Here is a 27,278-nt window from a genome sequence, read left to right on the forward strand (position 1 = left end):
AGGCAAAGGATGGTGAGAATGGTCAAAAATAGCCCACAGACCACCTCCAAAGACCTACAACATCATCTTGCTGCAGATGGTGTCATTGTGCATCATTCAACAAGAAGCCTTTTCTGCACACACGCCACAAACAGAGTTGCTTGAGGTATGCAAACGCACATTTGGACAAGCCAGTTTCATTTTGGAAGAAGGTGCTGTGGACTCATGAAACAAAGATAGAGTTATTTGGTCATAACAAGGGGCGTTATGTATGGCGGCAAAAGAACACAACGTTCCAAGACAAACATTTGCTAGCCACAGTAAAACTTGGTTGATGTTCCATCATGCTGTAGGCCTGTGTAGCTAGTGCCGGTACTGGGAATCTTGTTAAAGTTGAGGGTCGCATGGATTCCACTCAAAATCAGCAGATACTTGAGAATAATGTTGAGGAATCAGTCACAAAGTTGAAGTTACGCCGGAGCTGAATATTTCAACAAGACAACGACCCAAAACACTGCTCAAAATCTACTCTGACATTTATGCAGCGGAACAAGTACAATGTTCAGGAATGGCAATCCCAATCCCCAGACCTGAATATCATTGAAAATCTGTGGGGTGATTTGAAGCGGGCTGTCCATGCTCGGCAACCATCAAACCTAACTGAACTGGAGATGTTTTGCAAGGAGGAATGGTCCAAAATACCTTCATCCAGAATGCAGACACTCATTACAGGATATAGGAAGCGTATAGAGGCTGATATTTCTGCTAAATGAGGCTCTACTAAATATTATTGCGATATTTCTATTGGGGTGCCCAAATTATGCACCTGTCTAATTTCGTTTTGATTGCGTGGGTTAATTTAAGATAAGCGCCAAGTTATTATCCTTAAGCTCCCTCACAGGTAATCTTCCCTATGATTACCAATTTTTAGTATAAACCAAACAAAAGTCAATTATTGAAGTTTGGGAGCGCTAAAAAAGCTTTAAAGACAATATGGAGATTTAAAATTAGCACAATATTTATTGCTGGTGGACAATCTAAAAACATATATAAATCAAAAAATCATAAAAAACAATAATATAAACAGTATAATCAGTCTAGGGTAGGATGAAGTAGTGCTAATATATTAAAGTATGGGACGTCTCCCTTTTAAACTTTATATTTTTGGGTTTCTCTGTATCTTAACCTTTACGTCTAGATTATTGCAACACTCTAGTTAAACAATGGCTATGTAACCACCTTAATCCACCTTATATTTGCATCTGAAAATGTAGTGTCTTTAAAAAGATATTTTCTTGACTAATTGTCAGAAATAAAATGTTCATAAAAATTGCTTTGATGTTTAAAAGTCTTTTTCCAGTATAAAAATATATTTGTAGTCCAATAAATTTCCGCTATTTCTTAGAGGGGTAACCTTGTAACACTTCAGTCTTTTTTATGCAATTTGTAACAAGTGTTTCTAATGAGCTTACCGGGTCTTCTGACACCTGCTGTGTCTAGCGGTTTGTTTGTTTATCTTACCAGGAAGATGTTTATGCCTTTTCTCTCTCCAATCTTGTACGATACAAGACTAGCCTGTAAGCTTGGTTCCTCGGAGCCTATTTCAGTCTGTGTGGCTCTGATGGTTCAGCACCTTCTGTTCAAAATATCTCTGGCTGTCAGTATTTGGCAGCAGGCTTTCGAGTCAGGTGAATACTTCCGCTACACGCTCCGGCGTGTTTGGCGGTTCCTCCGATACTTAGTGTACAAACGGCCGTTTGTTTCTTTTCTTCTTCCCCTGTACTCAAATTGTGATTGAGATCCTGCAGGGTATATGTGAGCTGTAATGGTTGCGTCTACGCGTTTCGCCGGTTGGCTTTATCAAGACGGATGGTTTGTGTTCTGAAGCCCGGTGTTTTTAAAGAGCCCTCTTCTCTTTCTGATTGGTTGATGTTTCTTCCTTTTTCTATTGGTGATCTGTTTAAATGACTTTTACTGAGGATTTAAGGTGGACTATCGAATTGTATCTATCTTTGCAAATAGTATAGATACATTTGTTCAATTTATAAGGTGGATTTTTCATTTGTATCTATCTTTTTCAGATGGTATATAAATTTTTTTGTTATTTTATTCGATTTATAAGGTGGATTATTAAAATCTTCTATTATATACATCAATGTTTCTAGTCGACTTATATAATATATTAATATATTGTTTATCAATTTCTAATGGATTTTCTATATATCCAAGCCTAAACGCAGATTATTTCAAAATGGATGTTTGTTATTTCATATAATTATCACATTTTTATGATATATTTTTCCCATTCTTTTGTTAGAATGTATAGCCATCAATTTTTTGTCATCGTATTAATTAGTGTGTTGTATATATAGTTTTCATTATTTTATATAATTCTAGCTTTTATTCTTTACATAGTTCTTTTACTAGATTTGTCCTTATATATTTGGTATAGTGTTGTTAAATTATAAATAATTTTTAGTGACTTATTTCTGAATTTTTTATTATTTAGAAACTAACGATTTCATTATAGAATTTGAGATAGTAAGATAGGTAATAAATTTTGAATCAAGTTTTTTATAAAGAGTAATTTAATTCCCATGTTTTTTAGATGGTTTTTATGGTCTTGTTGAAATATTGAATCTTACTAGTTCTATTTGTTTTCATCATTATGAGGTAAGAAATGGGGAAAGGTCCAGTTCAGAATTTAGTCCTGATGGATATAAAGTCTGCATGTTGTAAATTAATTCTGCCTCTTTTCTTAATAGTTTTTCTTCAAAGTTTCCCCCTCTCCACTCTTGTTTCAATTTCTTTATACCCCAGAATTTAAAGTCTTTTAAGTTATTCTTATGTATTTCTCTGAAATGAGTGTATAGATGAGTTTCTAGATTTCCCTTAGCTATACAGGACAGATGTTCTCGTATTCGTTCTCGTAGGGTCCTTGTAGTTTCTCCTATGTACTGTAACTGGCAAGTGCACTGTATAATGTAGATGACCCCTTTGTCCTGACATCTTATTGTTTCTTTTATGTGATGTATTAATCCGTTAGTGTTGGATATAACTTTCTTACATTTACTGCTAAACTTGCAGGATCTACACCCAAAACAGGGAAAAAAACCTTCTAATTTGTTTCCAGTTAGATCTTTTTGTGTCATGTGTGTTTTTTGTATCTGTTTAAATTCGCTAGGGGCGAGTATCTGTTTAAAATTTTTGGCTTTCCTGTATATGATTGTTGGATTATCTTTCATTTTTTCTCCTATCAGAGGATCTGTTTGGACCAGATGCCAGTGTTTTTTGACAATTCTTTGCAAAATATGATGGTCACTGTTATAGTCTGTGATTAATGCAACATTAATTTTATCTTCTTTCTCTTCTCTATAATTTTTTGGATTTGAATCTTTATTTTTATAAGTAAGTAGATTTTTCCTTTCTTTTTGATCTACTTGTTCCTTAGCTTTCTTTATTATATTAGGGTCATACCCTCTATCATGGAATTTTTTCTCTAATATTTCTATTTGTTCTAAATAGTCGGAGGTTCTTGTACAATTTCGTTTAATCCTGAGGCATTGGCCTTTAGGAATATTCTCCTTCCATTTATTTAAATGGCAGCTATTAAAATGTATTAGATTGTTGGCATCTACTTTTTTGAAGTGTGTCTTAGTTATTATTTCTTTTTCTACAATTTCTATATCCAGATCAAGGAATGTGATTTTTTCTTTACTGATATGATATGTAAATTGAATTCCTATGTCATTTTGGTTCATGTCTGCTATGAATTTTTCCAATTCTTTAGATGTCCCCTTCCATATAAGGATGATGTCATCGATATATCTTTTATAGAGCACGAGATTTGCGCCGAGCTCATGCTTGGATATGAACTCTTCTTCCCATTTGCCTAAGAAGAGATTTGCATAGCTCGGCGCAAATCTCGTGCCCATAGCAGTACCTCTTGTCTGGAGATAGAATTTTCCATTGAAGGAAAAGTAATTTTGATTTAAGATATAATTAATACCTAGAATTATAAAGTCTTTTTGTTTTTGATTGAGTGTATCATCTCTCGTCATATACATTTCTGCCGCTTTAATGCCCAATTGATGTTTGATACTTGTGTATAACGATGATACATCACATGTACTGATGATATAATTATCTTCCCATTTTAATTTATTTAAATTTTGTAATATATCGGTTGTATCTTTGAGGTATGAAGGTAGTGTTTTTACGTATTTTTGCAAAAAACTGTCAATATATTTTGATAAATTTGCAGTTAGTGAACCTATTCCCGATATTATGGGTCTACCGGGTGGATTGATGGGATTTTTATGTAATTTTGGTAAGTAATAGAATATCGGTATTTTAGGGTATTTAGGACAGAGGAAATCAAACTCTTTTTTATGGATTATGCCTTCAGTTGAGGCCTCTTTTAGTATGTTTGTTAACTTTGATAGAAAATTTTTGGTTGGATCTAATTTTATTTCTCTATATGTTTCTGTATCTCCTAGAAGTCTATTGGCTTCGTTAATATAACTTTTTGTATCTAGGAGGACTATGCCTCCTCCCTTGTCCGCTCCTTTGATTGTCAGTTCTTTATTGCTTTGTAAATTTTTAATTATTTCATTTTCTTTTTTAGATAGATTTCTATTTCTAAATTTATTGTCTTTTACACTTGCAATATCTTTTTTCACTAGTTTTTCAAATAGTTCGAGGTTTCTACCTTTCTCAGCACTTGGATAAAATTTAGATTTTAATTTTAGGTCTGTGTGTTGAATCTCTGGAGTAGTTGAAATGACATTTCTTGTTATACCATGAGATGTTATTTGTCTCTCTATTGGATTTTTTGCAAAGAATCTTTTCAAAGTTAATTTTCGCACAAATTGACTTATATGAATATGTGTATTGAATTTATTCATTTTTGTTGTCGGGGCAAAACTTAGACCTAGTTCTAATACTTTTTCTTCTTCTTTAGTTAATACTTTACTACTTAGATTGAAGATACCTGATGGTGATTTTATTTTGTTTTTTTGACATTTTTTAACTGTTCTTCCTCCTCTTGTTCCTCTCTGCTTCTTTTTCTTAGTGGTGGTGCTTTTAGTGCTAACTTGTTTTGTGTTGTTTCTGGTCTTGTTGGATCTAATTCTAAAAAATGTTCCTCATTTTTTGGGGAATTTGGAACTGTGCTTAATTTTTCAAATTTATTATTTGTTTTTATTTTCCAATTGTGATTTATATTTTCTTTTGGTGTTTTTTCAGAATTTCTATTTCTAAAATTTCCATTGTGATTATCTTTTTGTGAGTGTTCTCTATAGTGATAACTATCTTGCCTTTGGGGGCTGTTATAGTCGTTTTTATAGTGGTTGTAGTGTCTTTCACCTTTTTCTGTGTATTCTCTTCTATATGTTTCTCTTTCATTAGGTCTATGTTTATCTTCATAGTGATTGTGATTTTTAAAGTGTGTATTGTATCTTCTATCGTAATTGTAGTGGTTTCTGTACTCTCTTGGTTGGTAATAGTTCCAATTATTATAATTGGTTCTCCATTCTGTGTATCTACCCTGTCTTTCATTTAGCCTATTTTCAAATCTGTGATTACTATGATTATAGTTACCTCTATCTTCATAATAATTTTGTTTTTGTTTTACATGTATTTGTTGTTTATTAGGGATAGAAGTGGTGTGTTGTGAATCTATATCAGTGTTTTGTTCTGCTGTTATTTCTTCTAATTCTGTTTCCATCTCATCTGTCAGTTCTTGATAATCTTCTTCATCCCTTTTGTATTTTCTCCATTTGGTCTCTAATAGATCTTTATTCAGTTTATTTAGATTGGAGATTATTTCTTTCTGTCTAAATTTAAACTCACTGTTTTCCTTCACTTCCTCTAGTTCATTTTTAATTGAGGTAATATTCTCACTTAGTTGTTTCAGTGATTCTTCTCTAGACCTTTTTAGAATGTCTAATAGGGTTTGTGTAGTTTCATTTAAAGCTGTATCCCATTCCATCTGGAATTCTTTTTTTAAATCAAATGTGCATTTTTTCTTAACTCTAAGGCCTCTAGGGGCCCATTTGTTTGCTATATATTTATTTAAGAAGTGTAATTCTATTTTTTGTTTTAGTTCACTAGTCATGTTTTTCTCTAATTTAGCCATCTTTGTGTTTATGTCTATAGGTTCTACCTCAATTATATTTAATTCATTTTCCATAATTTCTTTTAGAATCTCTTCTCTCCAGGTAAATATATCTTTCTCCATTACTAGGCTGCTATTACTTAAGCTCATAAAAAATGAGCTAGGGAAGAATAGATAAGTTGCGTGGGTTAATTTAAGATAAGCGCCAAGTTATTATCCTTAAGCTCCCTCACAGGTAATCTTCCCTATGATTACCAATTTTTAGTATAAACCAAACAAAAGTCAATTATTGAAGTTTGGGAGCGCTAAAAAAGCTTTAAAGACAATATGGAGATTTAAAATTAGCACAATATTTATTGCTGGTGGACAATCTAAAAACATATATAAATCAAAAAATCATAAAAAACAATAATATAAACAGTATAATCAGTCTAGGGTAGGATGAAGTAGTGCTAATATATTAAAGTATGGGACGTCTCCCTTTTAAACTTTATATTTTTGGGTTTCTCTGTATCTTAACCTTTACGTCTAGATTATTGCAACACTCTAGTTAAACAATGGCTATGTAACCACCTTAATCCACCTTATATTTGCATCTGAAAATGTAGTGTCTTTAAAAAGATATTTTCTTGACTAATTGTCAGAAATAAAATGTTCATAAAAATTGCTTTGATGTTTAAAAGTCTTTTTCCAGTATAAAAATATATTTGTAGTCCAATAAATTTCCGCTATTTCTTAGAGGGGTAACCTTGTAACACTTCAGTCTTTTTTATGCAATTTGTAACAAGTGTTTCTAATGAGCTTACCGGGTCTTCTGACACCTGCTGTGTCTAGCGGTTTGTTTGTTTATCTTACCAGGAAGATGTTTATGCCTTTTCTCTCTCCAATCTTGTACGATACAAGACTAGCCTGTAAGCTTGGTTCCTCGGAGCCTATTTCAGTCTGTGTGGCTCTGATGGTTCAGCACCTTCTGTTCAAAATATCTCTGGCTGTCAGTATTTGGCAGCAGGCTTTCGAGTCAGGTGAATACTTCCGCTACACGCTCCGGCGTGTTTGGCGGTTCCTCCGATACTTAGTGTACAAACGGCCGTTTGTTTCTTTTCTTCTTCCCCTGTACTCAAATTGTGATTGAGATGCATATTGCACATTTTCTGTTAATCCAATAAACCTCATTTCACTACTGAAATATTACTGTGTCCTTCAGTTATTTGACAGATCAAAATGAAATTGCTAATCCAAACACCCAATAATTTATAAATAAAAACCATGTAAATTGTCAGGGGTGCCTAAACTTTTGCATACAACTGTATATATATATATATATATATATATATATATATATATACATATATCCTATATTATAAAAGGCCAAGTATGTTTGTCCGATGCAGTCATGTGCAGTAGAGACTGCGCGAGGACAAACATACCTGGCCTTAACTGCAGGCACGATATAGCTTCAGGAAGCTCCAGCACTCTGGAGCTGGAGCTCCTGAAGCTTCAGGCATCTGACGCATATGGAGCCGGAGCATGATTTGTGCTCCGCCTCCATATGAGGGCAGATGCCTGATCATAACAGGCGGTGACACTGTATGTGTCACCATCTGTAACAATCTTTTGCTGGTGCCGGCTGGAGGCATGTGGGCGGCTCAGCAGCGGAGGGGGGAGGGAAGGGGAGGGAGTGGGAAGGCCCTACACTACAGAATTATTATTTTTTTAAAGGAACAGGGAGGGAATATATGGCGATCGCAGGAGGGGAGAAGATGGTGGGACCACTACACCACAGATTTTTTTTTTTTTAAAAGGGGCTTATAGGTACTGGCAAACAGCTGCCAGTATCTAAGATGGTGGCAATAGTTAGAAGGGAAAGGGTGCGAGAGCCATTCGAGGGGGGATCAGGGAGGTTGGAGGGTTAGGGGGACCCTACACTGCAGAAAAATAAAGAGATAGAGGGATAGGGCTATAGGGATAGAGGGATGGGATAGAGGGATAGATATAGAGGGATAGAGATAGAGGTATATGGATAGAGGGATAAGGATAGAGGGATAGAGATAGAGGGATAGAGATAGATGATAGTGGGATAGGGATAGAGGGATAGATGGATAGAGATAGAGCGATAGGGATAAAGGGATAGAGGGATAGAGGTATAGAGATAGAGGGATCAAGATAGATGGCTAGAGGGATAGGGATATAGGGTTAGGGATAGAGATAGATGGATAGAGGGATAGGAATAGAGATAGAGGGATAGAGATAGATGGATAGAGGGATAGCGATAGAGATAGAGGGATAGAGGAATAGGTATATTTCTTTCCTTTACACTAGTATATATATATATATATACACATTCACCGCACACTTTATTAGGTACACTTGTTCAATTGCTTGGTAACATAAATTGCTAATCAGTCAATCACATAGCAGCAACTCAATGCATTTGGGCATCTAGATGTGGTGAAGACGACTTTCTGAAATTCAAAGGAGCATCAGAATGGGGAAGAAAGGGGATTTAAGTGACTTTGAACGTGTCATGGTTGTTGGTGCTAGACGGGCTGGTCTAAGTATTTAAAAAAACTGCTGATCTACTGGGATTTTCACGCTCAACCATCTCTAGGGTTTACAGAGAATGGTCCGAAAAAGAGAAAATATCCAGTGAGCGGCAGTTGTGTGGATGACAATGCCTTGTTGATGTCAGAGGTCAGAGGAAAATGGGCAGACTGGTTCGAGATGAAAAAAAGTGGTTTGGAAATAGCAAAGTGCTACTTGTATTTATGGCCCTATAACTTGCAAAAAAAAGCAAAGAACATGTAAACATTGGTTATTTCTAAAGTCAGGACAAAATTTAGAAACTATTTAGCATGAGTGTTTTTTGGTGGTTGTAGATGTGTAACAGATTTTGGGGGTCAAAGTTAGAAAAAAACGTATGGTAATGTTTATGGATCACAATAACCATGGTAGCGAAATTATGAGTGTACTAAAAAAACACTGGCGTATCCTACAGGGTTGCCATCCAGGTGTTGCTGAATTTGCAGTACCCCCCATGCCTGCCTATAGAAGAAGGAGAAATCTCAGAGATGAGCTTATACATACAGATATTGGAAGTGCAAATAAAAAACAGCAAAGCTATATATCTGATAAAAACTATGGGTGCTATCCTTGTCTGGGATGTGGCAACTGCAATTCAATGATCAAAGGCCCTCAATTTGTACACCCTCTCACTGGTAAGAAATTCTTAATAAAAGGTTTTTACACATGTGATACTGCTTTTGCCATCTATCTCATAAAATGTCCATGTGGAAAAATTTACATTGGCGAGACGACACGTCGTGTCCGTGATAGGATAGTACAACACAAAAGCAATATCAGATGTGGAAATCTAGAGGCACCAGTGTCAGGACATTTTATCCAATGTGGCCACAACATTAGTCAGGTCCGTTTTCAAATCATTGATGCAATGCCACATCCCAGATGGGGGGGGTAATAGAGAGTTAATGCTAAAAAAGAAGGAGGCGTTTTGGATTTACAAACTCAATGCAATGCAACCCTTGGGTTTAAATAAAGAATTGGATTATACTCTATTTTTATAATCATTTTTGCAACTATCTTTGTAATGATTTTGAGTCATGAAATGTCAAATTTGCTGCAATTCTTTTTCATCTAATTTGCTGCAACTGTTTTTCACCAAATTTGCTGCAAATGTTTTTCAACAAAGTGTTTTTTTAATAATTTTCAATAATTTGTCTATCAACAATTTATTTGGTTGAAAGTACATTGGTATCTGTATATGTCATTGTTTTGCATATGCATACATTTCTTGTGTTGATTTTAATTCTATCTTGCACCAAGGTGAAATGAGAACATTAAAGGGACAGTATACTGTAAAATAGTTTTTCCCTTAATGTGTTTACAATTGCTTTTTTTACCAACTGCAGAGTAAAAAATGTATGAAAATTAGCTTTTTAAGGTTTAGTTCTGTATATTAAAGCTCTGATTTTGTGTTTTGAAGCCACAGCCTAATAAAATAGGTTGAGCTTGTAGGTATAATCTGAACTCATTACTATATTACATTGTGCACATATACCTGCTTCTTAATCTTATATCTGTCCTTAAAACAATCACCAATACTTTGAGAGAACAATGGAAAATCAACATTTTATTACCTTATCTCTGCTTTATCACACTGGGAGTGTAATTTCTTCTGCTGGCTGTGTTTACAAAGCTTATCTATAGCTGGTACGCGCGGCCACAAACTTTCAGAATAGGTGGGATACCACATGCTAAATTAACAATTTCAAATGCCAATATAAGGGTAAAGGAGCTACTTGTAAACAATTTAATACACTCCACCAGGTAAAGTGGATCATTGGGAACAAATTAAAGGGGAGAACATTTTTGAGTAAACTGTCCCTTTAAGTTCTAATATAGATGCAATTAAGTGAGTAACCACTAGGTGGAAGTGTTGAGAAATGTTAATTGAACACCTGTGCACAGGTAGGCCTTTATAAGGTTTGAACAGTGTGTTTTAGCTTTGTATGATTAAGGGTGTTCCACCCGAAACGTCACTGTTTTATTCCAGCATGTGGAAATAAAGATACATTTTTATACTGCAAGGTGCTGCCTTCTTCTGTGGATTCATTGTGACTAAAGGGATTACAGCACCCTTTTTGGCCTGCACCTGACAGTGGAGCTGAGCTACAAACTGTTCTAGTAATCTAGGTGATGGCGTTTAAAGGGACAGTCTACTGAGGTAAGGGGCAGTCTGCAGGTAATCACAGAGGTAAAAAGTATATTAATATAACCGTGCTGGTTATGCAAAACTGGCAAACGGGTAATAAATGGATTATCTATCTTTTTAAATTTTATATAACTGGTGCTTACAGAGGGCTGCAAAGCATTGATACGTACTGCAGGAGTTACATTTATAAAAATGCAGAATGATGTCTGAGGTGGCAGAGATAAAACAGCACAGGGAGTGATATCCAGTTTCCCTTGCTGGCAGTTTGGTTTTTGTTTTTCATTTTTATTGTTGAAAGCCAACTACCATAGGTGCAACACATTGAGTCTACAGTAATGTACTATATGTTCTATATGGCACTGTGAATCAGGGATAGGGTTAAATTGCAACATTTGGTATGGCACTAAATATGCAGATGTGAATTTAAAGGGACATTTTAATAGGGGGGAAAAACCTTTAGTTCATTGCAGCAGTTTAATTATCTATTCCATTATTTGCACAGCAGGAAACTCACTGCACATGTGATATACACGGGGGCCATGCTGGCTTAGGAAAAAGTGCCAATGTGGCCATGAGATCTCATACCTGAATACAGAACATATCAAACAGCAGCTGCAAAAAGCAAGAAACTGGTCCCCTGCTAAGTACTTAGGCCCCTATTTATCAAAGGTCTTGCGGACCTGATCCGACAGTGCGGATCAGGTCCGCAAGACCTCGCTAAATGCAGAGAGCAATACGTTCTCTGCATTTAACATTGCACCAGCAGCTCACAAGAGCTGCTGGTGCAACGCCGCCCCCTGCTGACTCGCGGCCAATCGGCCGCCAGCAGGGAGGTGTCAATCAGCCCGATCGTATTCGATCGGGTTGATTTCCGGCGATTCCTGTCTGCCTGCTCAGAGCAGGCGGACAGGGTTATGGAGCAGTGGTCTTTAGACCGCTGCTTCCTAACTTGTGTTTCTGGCGAGTCTGAAGACTTACCAGAAACACGGCCCTTCAAGCTCCGTACGGAACTTGATAAATATGGGCCCTAGTGTCTGCTGCTGTTGTTTTTTTGTAGGTTATCCTTTTTATAATATGATGTGTCTATTTCTTTGCTAAATTCATAAGTCTCTTAAAATTGCATTCTCTAGGGTCAATTTATCCTTCAGGCTCACCAGAAACAGAAGTTATGAAGCAGCGGTCTAAAGACCGCTGCTCCATAACTTGTCCGCCTGCTCTGAGGCGGCGGACAGAAATCAACCTGATCGAATATGATCGGGTTGATTGACACCCCCTGCTAGCGGCCGATTGGTCGCAAATCTGCAGGGGGCGGTATTGCACCAGCAGTTCACAAGAACTGTTGGTGCAATGATAAATGTATTGATGTGCAGAGGACATTATACGCTACATTGTATCATGTCCGCTCACACATTAATAAATTGACCCCTCTATCTTAACCATGAAAGTTTAAAGTTGACATTTATGTCCCTTTAAATTACAGGACAAGTGGAGGAAATGAATAATGGCAGCATACTGCAAAGTTTCTTTCACTATTCAAGCATTTTGGTCTAGATTACAAGTTAAGCGCAAAATATTGCGATATTTGCGCTCAACTTAGTAATACCAGAACAAGCAAATGTGTGCTGGTATTACAAGTGATGTGCAATGTGAACACGACCTCACAGAAGCATTGCGCTCACAAGAGCCCGCTTCCATAGTCTCCAATAGCGCAGCGAAGGGGGTAAGTTGCGCATCGATGGGAAGCAAATATAAGTAAATGTATGAGTTAATATGTGTATATACACCTATTAACACATACATATATATGTATATAAGCATATACATATAGATTTACAGGGAACACACAGTCCCAATAGACCACAATGTAAAGGCACTTTTTTTTTCTAACACCCGCCAACTTTAGCCCCAAAAAGTGTTTAGTGCAGTTTTTTTTTTTTTTTTTTTTTTTTTTTTTAAACTACATATTTTTTATTTTTTTTTAAAAGGGATCTCAAGTGTTATTTTGGGGGCACTTTGGGGACATTTATTGCGGTAGCAATAACTAGCCACTTGTAATGGCTTGTTATTTATCGCACACCCGTAAACAGGTGAATTTGCCTGTTTGCGGGCACACAATAAATTAGCACTCCACTTGTAATCTAGCCCTTTATGGGAAATATCCCTTTAAATAAAGTACATCAAAACAACAGTGGCAAGACTTAATAGAATAAGGAAGAGCAAAAGCTTAAAACTTGCTGTATGTCACATGCTGATGCTTAATAGTCATATTGTGTCCACCAACCTCCCCCCACCTGATCTCTCTCTCAGTTACGGCTCTTCAGCAGAATGCAAAACAGCAGAACAGCATTGGGACAGGATTCAGAGACACTGTGTGATAACTCCTATGATTGGTTAAAGAATCATCAAGGGAAACGGGCTGAAAGCTTTAAGTCACGTAGCAAACAGAGCAGGAATGGCCAGATTTTCAATTAATTTCCCATGTACCCTTATGCATATATTTATAGGCCTGTAAACATAATTAAACATTTAGTGCTATATTACAAGTGGCGCGCTTACGTTGACAGCGCAATCTATATAGGTTTAACTCGCCAGCGCTAACTATTACTAGTTGAAAGTAAATGCGTTCTCTTGAGCACAATCGAATTTACCACCTGTCGGGTTAGCGTGACTAAAGACCTTGCGTAAAGGGTTAGGGATAAAATAAAAGTTGCACTAAACACAACATAAATTCTATAATAATATTTAATAATGTGTTTTATTGTGTATTTACTGTAAATATTTAACAATCTAATATTCTTCACATACAGGAAAATGTTATATATTATATATATATATATATTACTATAAATATCTGTAGATACCAATACCTGTATATATTCCTATAGATATATAGCTATAGATATATATTTTACGTTAACATTGTCAGAGGTATATAGAAATATTTATTTAATAATAACAATTAAAACAAAAATATATGTGAATAATAATGGAATGTAAAATATGCGTAATTGTGCTTCGGGTTTCACAATTGAAATATCTTAAGGTGTGTTATATAAAGTATTAAAAAAATATTAATAATTATTATAGATACTGCAAAAATATATAGATATTTTATGAATTACACTAATTATTCATGTGCACTAACCTGACATGAGTTATATTAAGGTGCATTATGTATTCTTTAAATATAAAATATTGAAAAATTTTAATGATTAATGTAAATAATTATTATAGATGTACTATAAAATTCTAAATAATCAAAAGAATATATATATATATATATATATATATATATATTTTACAGTATCTATAATAATTACTAATTATTATTAATATTTTGTAATTTTATTTATTTAATATTTTACATAACGCGCCTTATGATAACACATTCTTTATGTGCGGTAACCTAACACTGAGTTAGACCTAAAGCGTGAAACCTGAATCGCGTTACGCATATTTTCCATTAACAATGTTCTTCCCATAAAATTTTTTAATTTTTTTTAAATATTTATTTCTGTATATATGATAATGTTTATGTGTGTGTATATATATATATATATATATATATATATCTAAAGGAATATACTATATACAACTTGCATTTCAGTCAATTGGTACTGACTCGTGCGTGACTCCACAGGAGTGAGCACAATGTTATCTATATGGCACACATGAACTAGAACTGTCTAGCTGTGAAAAGCTAATAAAATGCAATGAGATAAGAGGCAGCCTTCAAGAGCTTATACATTAGTATATGAGCCTACATAGGTATAGCCTTCATCAAAGAATACCAAGAGAACCAAGCAAATTTAATGTTAAAACTAAGATGGAAAATTGTTTAAAACTGCATGCCCTATCTGAATCTTGAAAGTTTAATTTTGAATTTACTGTCTCTTTATAAATAAAAAATAAAATTTTCCTGTATGTCAAAAACATTGGAATGTGAAATATTAAAAACTCCTGTCAGATTAGGGCACAAGCAATAAGTGTTTTTCTTTCATTGAAGTCTATAGGGAGAATAAGATAACGTGGTTGCGATATCCTTTTAGTTAGCGTGTATCGGGTTCGCCAGTGTGCATAACTTTTACATTCAATTTGTAATACTGGCGCTAACCTGCATGCGCGAAAAGATTACTTCTAGAGATGTTTACACTCAAGCAGGACTGCTAAATATCGAATCACTTGTAATCTAGCCCTTAGTGTGGAGTACAAGTCGCAAACCTACATGAGAGTCACATACAGGGTAAGATCTGCCATGGGGGAGGTTGCATGATCAAAAAGCTATAGCACACATATAAAGGGGCAGTAAGATCAAAATACACCATAAAGTAATGAATTAACACAAATTAAAAGCCTTTGCAATATATATTCATTAATGATTTAAAAAGTTCTTGTCCTGCGTTCGCGAGAGACCATGGAAGTCAAATTCTGCAGCCTATGTATGCTGCAAAATACCAAACCAGTTACATACTACACAAAACCATCTACAGGACGGTTACTAATTCAGAGCTCTGCCCTCTGTCCCTACTTTAGCTCCCAAGAACTTTATAAAAGTCACGGTTTGCAGAGGACCACCTTTTCAGAGACCTGATCTCCCGATCTCCTCCAAGTTATGCCCACTCCAGGGCCAGGCCTGTCATGGCATAACTTCACCCCAGTATGCCAAATGCCACAAATGGATCTCCCTGACTAAGCCACCCAACTTTCCATCCCAATAGTCTTCGGGAAATGATGAAAGGTATGATACACTGAAATTGCAGTGCACAAACTTATGTACAGCTCTAATTAGCCACAAACTCTTTTACAGCTCTGGCCACAGTAACACACCAAGGCTTTCAAGCATGGGCGTCTCCTGGAATCATATATGGGGGGTATCCAGTGAGAAGTAGAGGAGCCACTAATACTTGCCAAAGCCACTGATTAAATAATAAAGCATTCACGTATATCTGTACATTTATATTCTATTATATATATGCACACAAAGTGGGAAAACATCACTATAGTGAGATGGATGATCACAGTTGAGGGTACACACGATTAAGGGTGCCAGATGTCCTCCACAAAAATACTGGAGAACCTGTGGGTGAATGGACATAGATGATAGGTGGAGTCACAAAATAGCCCTCTGAAGAAGTCTTCCTTAATTAAACCATAGCCTTGACCCCACCATGTATATTTTCACAACTGATCAGTCATTTTATCCCCTTAGGCTTCCATTAACATACAAATAAATTACCCTGTTTGGCTGTACAGAGTAAACATAGAACAGTTATTTAACACCCCAAGACTGCCAGTAACACATAAAACAGTGTTGTTTTTTACCCTTTTTCGGGTCATGTTTGTATTACATAGATGCATAGGGGGACTTTTACATATAGCTGAACTCAGGGGACATTATAAAACTGGATAATTAATGTGTCCAGTTTTTTTGTTTAGATTTTACTGTTCCGTTTGAAAAAATACTGAACTGTCCAGTTGAATACTGGACACCTGGCAACCTTGCACATGGTGAGGACAGACACTATCATGTCTACATTTTCGGATAGTTTGTAAGCATAATTTGCCTATTGTGAATACATTGATAATTCTAAATGCTTTTAAAACATGCAGATGTCATAGGTAAACATTTTATAATAGGTAAGTTTGATGTATACGTTTTCCTAAACTAAACAACAAAGGAACAGTTCAGAAAGCTGTATTAGGGCAGAGGCTTTCACAGTATTTTCATTTCTCATAACAAGGTTGAGCAGGGAATTCACAGATCATACAAGTCAGCTTTTTAGGAAATATAGCTAACTCATACAGTAAGTAGGTCAGTGTCACTGCTTTTATTCCATGTGGTTTCTGTAACATATTATGTGCCTCCCACATACCCTCCCAACCTCACAGGAATGCGCAGTGTTGTTTCTCTTAACAGCTGTGAGGGAATCATCAGATGCAGAAGGAATTCCAACTGCAGAGCAGTAGCAGGGGGAGACAAACTTAGCTTGTGTGTATAACCTGCAGCTATGAACTGTAACTATTACTCACTCCATATACACCCTCACTATAACACCATCCTTAGCTCTATATACAGCCTCACTACAACTCCTCCCATGGCTCCATATACACCCTCACTATAACTCCATCCTTAGCTCCATATACAGCCTCACTACAACTCCTCCCATGGCTCCATATACACCCTCACTATAACACCATCCTTAGCTCCATATACAGCCTCACTACAACTCCTCCCATGGCTCCATATACACCCTCACTATAACACCATCCTTAGCTCCATATACAGCCTCACTACAACTCCTCCCATGGCTCCATATAACACCCTCATTATAACTCCACCTATAGCTCCTTTACACCCTCATTATAACACCTCCCATAGCTCTATATAAGCCTGTAACTATAACACCATCATTAGCTCCATATAAACCCCCATTATAAAACCTAAACCCATAGCTCCATATAAACCTACACTATAACACCTCCCATAGCTCCATCTAAACCCTCACTATAACACCATCCTTAGCTCCATATAAACCCTCAGAATGCAGAAAAGAGGTGCGCTATGTGTGTTGCAAATGGGGTCAGGTAAGGGAGTGATTAAAAGATGGCTTCCAGATAAAAGACAAACAAAAAAAACCACTGTAGACATTTGCATTGGTGCCCCAAGACTAACTTAAAGGTACAGTCTAAACCAGAATTATTATTGTTTTAAAAGATAGATAATCCCTTTATTACCCATTTCCCAGTTTTGCATAACCAACACAGTTATAATAATATACTTTTAACCTCTGTGATTATCTTGTATCTAAGCCTAGTCAAACTGCCCCTTTATTTCAGTTCTTTTGACAGACTTGCAGTCTAGCCAATCAGTGCCTGCTCCCAGATAACTTCACGTGCACGAGTACAGTGTTATCTATATGAAATACGTGAACTAACACCCTTTAGTGGTAAAAAACTGTTAAAATGCAATCTGAAAGAGGTGGGCTTCAAGGTCTAAGAAATTAGCATATGAACCTCCTAGGTTAAGTTTTCAACTAAGAATACCAAGAGAACAAAGCAAAATTGGTGATAAAAGTAAATTGGAAAATTGTTTAAAATTACATGCTCTATCTGAATCATGAAAGTTTATTTTGGCCTAGACTGTCCCTTTAACTTAAATTATTAGTTCTAGCATTAATTTTCCTTTTAGAGTTGTTCACACACATTATTTTATAGTTGCACAAAAGCGACGGGCAGATATGATGTTCAAATTATAGAACGATTTTTCCCTTGACATTTGCCTTCTGTTTCTACAGAATGAAAGTAAACATTTGAATATCAAATGCATAATTAATCAATGTAAAATTAAAATATTCAGATATAGCATTTAAATATTACACATAAAAATAGATTCCCAAAGCCTTACAATAAAGACTATGGGAATCTATGTTCAAATGTTGATATCTGAAAATATATATATATATATATATATAACAGTAGCAAAGATGTGCACTCTCACTTAATGACAACTGCCAGGGTGCTAGTAAAAATCAATATAGAAAGAAGAAACAAACTTGCACTCGCTGGTCTTTTTAGTGAAATTATTTACTGAAAAATTGTGACGTTTCGAGGACAAAAAATCCCCTTCCTCAGACAATGTGTTTAACAAACAAGAGTGACTTTATACACTGTGTAACCCAAACCCCTCCCCTCAATTAGACAAAAAAAACGCCAAATTGGTAACCATGGTGACCACTGAGTCACATTGTACACAACAAGTGTTTACCATATAAAATATGTGCTATCGTATAAACATATTTAAAGATGAGCCATCCTGGCTCTAACAAAACAGTGACAGCCCAAGTGCGCATTAGGGAAACTGTGATGCAATGGAAACGAGCGTGAAAAACAAACAGATCACTTGATAAGTATAATGAGAGTTACCATTCAATCATTCATACTGCCCTTTGTTACTCCATAGAGAGTTACAGATGCTAAAGAGTCAAATCGCCAGTTTTAAACTCACCAAAAATGAAACATAACCCACAGACTCAGGAGCCGTTCACTGCCGCATCGGTATACAACGCCGGGTAGAGAACCCGGAACTACGCAGGCCTCTTGGTAGGCCTATCGTCTCTGCTCGTGATTCCATCACTTCAAGGCTGGCCATTTTTGTGGACGTTTTTCTATAACCATTGGTGAAGAATATGAGGTCTTACCTTAGGGATTCCACACAACTCATTGAAGAGATAAGAACTATTACGTTCCAAGAGCCGTGTATCCTGGTAACGGCTGATGTTAATAGTCTTTACACTATCATCCCGCATGAGGCAGGGAAGCAACTAGTGTCTGATGCTTTGGATAGATATCCGTATGTGGGTCCTCCGAGGGACTTCCTTATTAAACTGCTTGATCTAAGTCTGCGGCTAAACTATTTCAAGTTTGAGGGAAAGTACCATCAGCAAATTTCTGGTACGGCCATGGGATCGAATGTGGCCCCCTCACTAGCCAACATCTTTATGGAGCATTACGAAACAGCAGTGATGGGAATCTACCATAAGCCTGAAGTACTATTCTATAAAAGGTACATTGACGATTTGCTAATTGTCTGGAGTGGCACAGTCTCTGAGCTTGAAACATGGTTTACACAGCTGAACTCTCTTTGTAATCCAGTAAAGTTCAAGTTGAAGCATGATATGTCAAACATTGAGTTCCTAGACCTCAATATCTTCAAAAGGGATAATGGCCAACTAGGGACTTCACTGTTCACTTGGGCTGTCACTGTTTTGTTAGAGCCAGGATGGCTCATCTTTAAATATGTTTATACGATAGCACATATTTTATATGGTAAACACTTGTTGTGTACAATGTGACTCAGTGGTCACCATGGTTACCAATTTGGCGTTTTTTTGTCTAATTGAGGGGAGGGGTTTGGGTTACACAGTGTATAAAGTCACTCTTGTTTGTTAAACACATTGTCTGAGGAAGGGGATTTTTTGTCCTCGAAACGTCACAATTTTTCAGTAAATAATTTCACTAAAAAGACCAGCGAGTGCAAGTTTGTTTCTTATATATATATATATATATATATATATATATATATATATATAATCAAAAGATACATTTCATAAAACTTTTTTTGTAAAAACAAATGTTTGAAGGTTTGTCAAACACTTGGCAATTGTTTAGATCCAACAAATCCATCGCTACTACACTGTAGTTCAACTTTTAAACTATAATTGAATGTTGAATGATGATTTTTTAAATGCTTACAACTGAAATGCCTGAAATTTGGGAATTTGCCCTGTCATCATTACCTCTACAAAACGGTATACATTTCAAAACTGAATCAATTTACTTTAATATGGGATAATTATTATTTTTTATGGATTTAAATACGTCTACCATAAAAATTGCTGTACCAATCTTCACAAAATTTGGCAGACAGATCTTTTAGGGAAGATTATTTTTAACTTGGTTTGGTTGCATTAGAATAATGTTTTTGTAATTAAAAAAGGGAACTCAATGTATGCATATACAGATGACAGTTTTTTCAGTCCTGAATTGTCTCAAATTTTAAATCAAAGTTTCAGTAATACTAATTATCCTAGTTCAAAATAATGTTTAGGTTGATTCTAAAATATTTTATTGATCTAGTAGATTTACATTTATTTTGTCAATTTTATTGACATAGGAATTATATGTAATAGTTATTTCTACACTATAAACCTAGCTGTGTATATTTGACCTGGGCAGGCAGGTGGCAAAAGAATAAAAAACAGTTGAGTTGACTTATATGGCTCCTAAAATGGATTTATTCATAATGAGAGCAAAGATCATTTTTTGTTAGGGATTGTAGAAATCTGAGATTGAGAAGGGCTAATATGAGAATTAGGACTGATATTTTTTAGCATGGTTGTAGGGCAGATATAATCACCAATTGAATATGCTATGCATTGAAAGTAGTAAATTGTTTCACTTGTATCTGTGAATGATCAGAAGTGTGCTTGTTATTGTTTTATTTATCTATTTATTTTTTTATTTAAAAAGATTAGACTGAAATGCCTCAAACTTTCAAAGAGATATGTGGCAAATGTTTTATTATATATAATATATAGAAAAGCACTCATCTGCAAAAGCATATTCTAAGGCAAGAAACCACCAAGGAAAAGCCTCTTTTAGCCAAATGTGCGTTTCACAAAAGGAAACTTTCCTAAAGTATCTCAATCTATTTCTGCCCAGAAAGGACAGTCTATTCTGGAAATACCAGGCAATTCCCCTCTGAGCGTGGGACATGGTAACTCCAAATATACATTTCTGCCTTCTTTGGGTGCGGTGCAGCCATATGGCTCTAAAAGCATTGGGTAGGGAGTCCATGTCTGATTACCTCCATCATACTTAGGGAGACCATGTTCCCAACAAGAAAAAAAAATGGCTAATTTACATGTAAAATAATTTGTATTTAATAATAAACTATATTTTTAATTTTAGTCATTATTAATAAAAATGTAATTAATAATTCATTTGAATTTTCACTTGATTTTTCTAACAGATATATATTATTCTTTATTTTTAATATCTGGGTATTATTTTTAGCACCTGGATTCTGACTGCTAGAAGTCAGCAATAATTCCATTATTATTAATAATAATACAGGGAGTGCAGAATTATTAGGCAAATGAGTATTTTGACCACATCATCCTCTTTATGCATGTTGTCTTACTCCAAGCTGTATAGGCTCGAAAGCCTACTACCAATTAAGCATATTAGGTGATGTGCATCTCTGTAATGAGAAGGGGTGTGGTCTAATGACATCAACACCCTATATCAGGTGTGCATAATTATTAGGCAACTTCCTTTCCTTTGGCAAAATGGGTCAAAAGAAGGACTTGACAGGCTCAGAAAAGTCAAAAATAGTGAGATATCTTGCAGAGGGGTGCAGCACTCTTAAAATTGCAAAGCTTCTGAAGCGTGATCATCGAACAATCAAGCGTTTCATTCAAAATAGTCAACAGGGTCGCAAGAAGCGTGTGGAAAAACCAAGGCGCAAAATAACTGCCCATGAACTGAGAAAAGTCAAGCGTGCAGCTGCCAAGATGCCACTTGCCACCAGTTTGGCCATATTTCAGAGCTGCAACATCACTGGAGTGTCCAAAAGCACAAGGTGTGCAATACTCAGAGACATGGCCAAGGTAAGAAAGGCTGAAAGACGACCACCACTGAACAAGACACAAGCTGAAACGTCAAGACTGGGCCAAGAAATATCTCAAGACTGATTTTTTTTAAGGTTTTATGGACTGATGAAATGAGAGTGAGTCTTGATGGGCCAGATGTATGGGCCCGTGGCTGGATTGGTAAAGGGCAGAGAGCTCCAGTCCAACTCAGATGCCAGCAAGGTGAAGGTGGAGTACTGGTTTGGGCTGGTATCATCAAAGATGAGCTTGTGGGGCCTTTTCGGGTTGAGGATGGAGTCAAGCTCAACTCCCAGTCCTACTGCCAGTTTCTGGAAGACACCTTCTTCAAGCAGTGGTACAGGAAGAAGTCTGCATCCTTCAAGAAAAACATGATTTTCATGCAGGACAATGCTCCATCACACGCGTCCAAGTACTCCACAGCGTGGCTGGCAAGAAAGGGTATAAAAGAAGAAAATCTAATGACATGGCCTCCTTGTTCACCTGATCTGAACCCCATTGAGAACCTGTGGTCCATCATCAAATGTGAGATTTACAAGGAGGGAAAACAGTACACCTCTATGAACAGTGTCTGGGAGGCTGTGGTTGCTGCTGCACGCAATGTTGATGGTGAACAGATCAAAACACTGACAGAATCCATGGATGGCAGGCTTTTGAGTGTCCTTGCAAAGAAAGGTGGCTATATTGGTCACTGATTTGTTTTTGTTTTGTTTTTGAATGTCAGAAATGTATATTTGTGAATGTTGAGATGTTATATTGGTTTCACTGGTAAAAATAAATAATTGAAATGGGTATATATTTGTTTTTTGTTAAGTTGCCTAATAATTATGCACAGTAATAGTCACCTGCACACACAGATATCCCCCTAAAATAGCTAAAACTAAAAACAAACTAAAAACTACTTCCAAAAATATTCAGCTTTGATATTAATGAGTTTTTTGGGTTCATTGAGAGCATGGTTGTTCAATAATAAAATTAATCCTCAAAAATACAACTTGCCTAATAATTCTGCACTCCCTGTAATAATAATAATAATAACAATAATGTAATTGTGCATATAGCATGCTTATAGATATTTATTATTTGTAAGCTGTTTCTATTCTTCCCCTTAAAAAACTTATCTCACTTTTTCCCCAACTGATGCAACTAAAAAAACAATTCTTTATAAATAAAGTAAATATTTAATTCTTGAACTTACCTTCTAGTACCACCTCCTTGCCAGTCTTCTTGAGCGCCTGTACTGCATCATCATGTGTAGCCTCTGATAGGTCAGCCCCATTTACAGAAAGGATAGCGTCCCCAACATATAGGGCTCCAGTTAGGTCAGCTGCCAGGCCCTTAAAAATCTTAGAGATGAGTATGGGCATCTTGTTCTCTCTGCCCCCTGAAGAACAAAAATAAATAGGATAAAACTTTGAATACAAGTTTTTTTTACTAAATTGTGAAATATATCAAACTCAGTAGTTTATTATTGACACAAGACATGGGGTAATCAACACCTTTTGGATGGAAATATAAATGTATACAAAGTCTATTTAAACTACACTCCTAAATATAACACACTATAATTATTAGTATTATTATTACCAACTCATGCAGTACTTAGTCACTGAACCAATGTGCAGGGGCGAAACCTACAGGGGGTGCAGAGGTCGCAGGTGCGACTGGGCCCCTGAGGGTGGGGGCCCAGCTTTAAAAAAAAAAAAAAAAAATTTAATAAAAAACGTTAACCTACTACTGCCTGCACTGATATCATGTGAGTGTGACATGACTACAGGGGTTAGTGTTTCTGTTTTACCCATTGGTGTTTATGTTGTGTGTATTTGTGTATGTATGTATGTGTGTATGTTTGTGGAACCAGCAAATTACAGACCTTGTAACTACAGCATGGGGGGGGGGCAGGGGGTAAACAGTGTCACTATACAGTATGGGGGGGGGTGGACCATGTCACTGACTACTGTGGTCACTTTATAAAGTACTGGGCGGGTAGGGTCAGGCCAGCTCTCTCACCGATAGATTACAGACTGTGTCACTAACTTACTATATACAGTACTGGGGGGTTAAATAGTGTCACTATATATATATATATATATATATATATATATATATAAATATATATATATATATATATATATATATATATATATACAGCAATAGGGGGTCAGACCATCTCACAGACTGTGAGCACAGGGTACCTCCTTTTGCAGACATGTAATCTGATTCACATTTTTTTTCTGTGTTAAATGTAAAAAAATAAATAAAAAAATGATATGTATGAAATTCACATTTTTTTGGAGGGGGGAGGGGCGGTGGGGGGGGGGCCTTCTTAGATTCTTGCACCTGGGCCCTGTGGTTTCTAGTTATGCCTCTGCCAATGTGTAAGTCTTTTGCAATCACTGAGTTCACATATTGTTTCTTTTGTTTAGTTTAGTTTTTTTTGTTTTTGGACCAATCACATTCTTTCAGAAAATATCTTTAGTTTGCAGAAAGAACCACAAATATAAAAAAAGCCACTACCCAGAATGCAGACGTCATTTTTCTTGTCTTGTGTCATTTGGTTGTTATGTATCCAGTAAAATAACGGTGTGGAAATAATTATTTTATAAATCTCACAATCATTTTATTGTTAAACGTTTAGTATCTTTTCGCCATCTAAAAACACCAAAATGTATCAATTATGTCTAAGAAAAGTTAGAAGCAGATTGATTTTCGTTGTTTATTGATAAAGTGACAAAAATGTATTATTGCTAGTATTAAATTTATTTATTTGAAATGTGCCAAAATATTCCATAGCACTATACAGGGGATATAATGAAGACAAGACAGGCAAGGGAGATTGGGACAGAAGGTTTACAAGCGAGACCTTTCAGTCCAAGGACCAGATGATCAAAAGCTCACCAGAATGGAGAGAAATCACACAACATCTTTGACCATTATATTGTAATGTAGGTGTCTCGCTTTTCATATCCCAAGCCCTGCATAGTATGACCAACAGCTCTCAAGCTAAAATTTGCCTTTATAAAATTCCTTGAGGGACCTCACAGTACTGACAAGACTGCTGAGATAATCTAGACAGAGTGGAGAGTTTTAGATTATTTTGCATCTTTATGCAAAAAAGTAGTAGAAATAAAATATCTAACCAGAAAATGACAGATAAAACTGAAGTTTTTATAATATCCCATGTCTTCAATTTTTGTATTTTAAAAGGTTATGTGACCACCACTATTTAAACTATGCAATTCTACTGATGGCTCTGATACTCCACTAAAGGGCACTCAAGTCAAAATTAAACTTTTATGATTCAGATAGATGTGATTTTAAACCACTTTCCAATGTACTTCCATTAACAAAATGTGCACAGTCTTTTTATATTTACTCATTTTGAGTCACCAGCTTGCCTCCTACAGAGCATGTGCAAGAATTGACAGAATATACGTATATGCATTTGTGATTGGCTGATGGCTGTCACATGATACAGGGGGAGTGGAAATAGACAAAACTTTGAAATGTGTCATAAAAAAATCTACTACTCATTTGAAGTTCAGATGAAGAGTTATTGTATTTTCTTTTTCTCATGCATTTGTTTAATCGGCAAATCTGCTGTATTTAGCAGCACTCGAAGGAACTTAACGTGGGTAAAATTTAAACTGCAAAGTGCATTACATTTGTTTTTATGGTGTTTTTAATTCATCTCATGTTGAATATCAACTTTTAAAAACTGATATTCCAGTAAAACAGAAAACACTTTTTGACTACTGACCCTTTGAAAGAGGGGAAGGTCTTGTTTTGAATTATGGGTCACTTGTCCCCTTAGAATACATGCAATCACCTTAGGTAACACTGAACCCAATTTTTTTTTCTTTCATGATTCAGATAGAGCATGCAATTTTAAGCAACTTTCTAATTTACTCCTATTATCACTTTTTATCACTTTTTCTTCGTTCTCTTGCTATCTTTATTTGAAAAAGGCATCTAAGCTATTTTTTGGTTCATAATGCTGGACAGCATGAATTTATCCACCAATCAGCAAGAACAACCCAATTCAAATAAAGATAGCAAGAGAATGAAGAAAATTTGATAATAGGAGTAAATTAGAAAGTTGCTTAAAATTGCATGCTCTATCTGAATCACAAAATAACAAATTTGGATTCAGTGTCCCTTTAACTTTACACCAGAGTATAATGGGTACTAAAGACCCATCTTTCTCACCCATGTTGCATATCAGCAGCATATACAGTTATTAACAACATTGAACTATATCATAAATTAGGTGTAAATGTAATACTAACAACAAAAATCCATTATCGTGATATTAAAATAAATTTTTTCACTTAAAAGACATCATTTAAAGTGTATTGCACGTTTTATTTATTTTAACAGCTGTTGCTAAACTGAATATATATATATATATATATATATATATATATATATATATATATATATATATATATATATATATATATAGATGATAGATAGATAGAGATATATCATTTTTTTATGCTTGTGTTCCTATCCACTATTTATCAACAAGTGAGCAACCAGTTCTTTTTAAAGTTCAGCATAACTCAAAACATCTTTGTGTTTGACAAGTGATACGTGTAAAATGTGCCTTTCCAACGTAGTTGCGATTATCTGTCAGTATATGGCAAGACATACATTCACATATGTATATGTATTTAATGTGTGATATTTTGTAAAGCCAACAAGATCTGTAGGAGTCCCAAAACATCTGTTTTTTTTTTTGTTCTTACAGCAATAGAAATATTGCACGGTTCTTAAAAAAATGTTTTTTTTTTATTATTATTTTTAAGCATATGAAACCTGTCACAATAGATGGTTTTAAATATATTTCTACAAAGGTTTTTTTTTGGTTAAGCACACCACAAAAAGACTATTTGCAACCTAGCACACACATTGTGGAAGTGCTACCAAGGTGACCAAACAATGGTTAGTTGATAGATGGTTTTAAATATAAATATATATTTTTAAAGGGGGAAAAGGCAATACAAAAAGATGTCATCATTTGGAGAAGACAAACTGTTTTAAACAGTGACGTTTTAAACCCTGTAAGTTAGAGGTTTCACAATTTATAGTGTGAGAATTGTTAAAATCCTGTTATAGAAGATATCAGTTGTGGCCAATTACTTCCTATAGAAAGTATTTCTGTGCACTGTTCTCGCAAAATCAGATAACTGTTCTCCTGTGACTGAAAAAAAATAAAAATATAATACTTTTAAAATATTATAAGTTAAAAATAATAATAATAATAATTGAGCAAACA

General features: G+C 35.5%; 1 protein-coding gene across 1 annotated transcript in view; it reads right to left on the reverse strand.

Annotated features, from left to right (window-relative positions):
* The window catches only part of SNTA1 (syntrophin alpha 1), a 100,089-nt gene that overhangs the window by 60,301 nt on the left and 12,510 nt on the right, over positions 1–27,278 (reverse strand). Inside the window, exon 2 of the mRNA XM_053712729.1 lies at positions 23,196–23,381. Within this exon, the coding sequence (XP_053568704.1) occupies positions 23,196–23,381 (186 nt within the window). The remainder of the gene's footprint in view (positions 1–23,195; positions 23,382–27,278) is intronic.

The sequence above is a fragment of the Bombina bombina genome, chromosome 1, assembly GCF_027579735.1.
Source record: "Bombina bombina isolate aBomBom1 chromosome 1, aBomBom1.pri, whole genome shotgun sequence".
Taxonomy (NCBI): domain Eukaryota; kingdom Metazoa; phylum Chordata; class Amphibia; order Anura; family Bombinatoridae; genus Bombina; species Bombina bombina.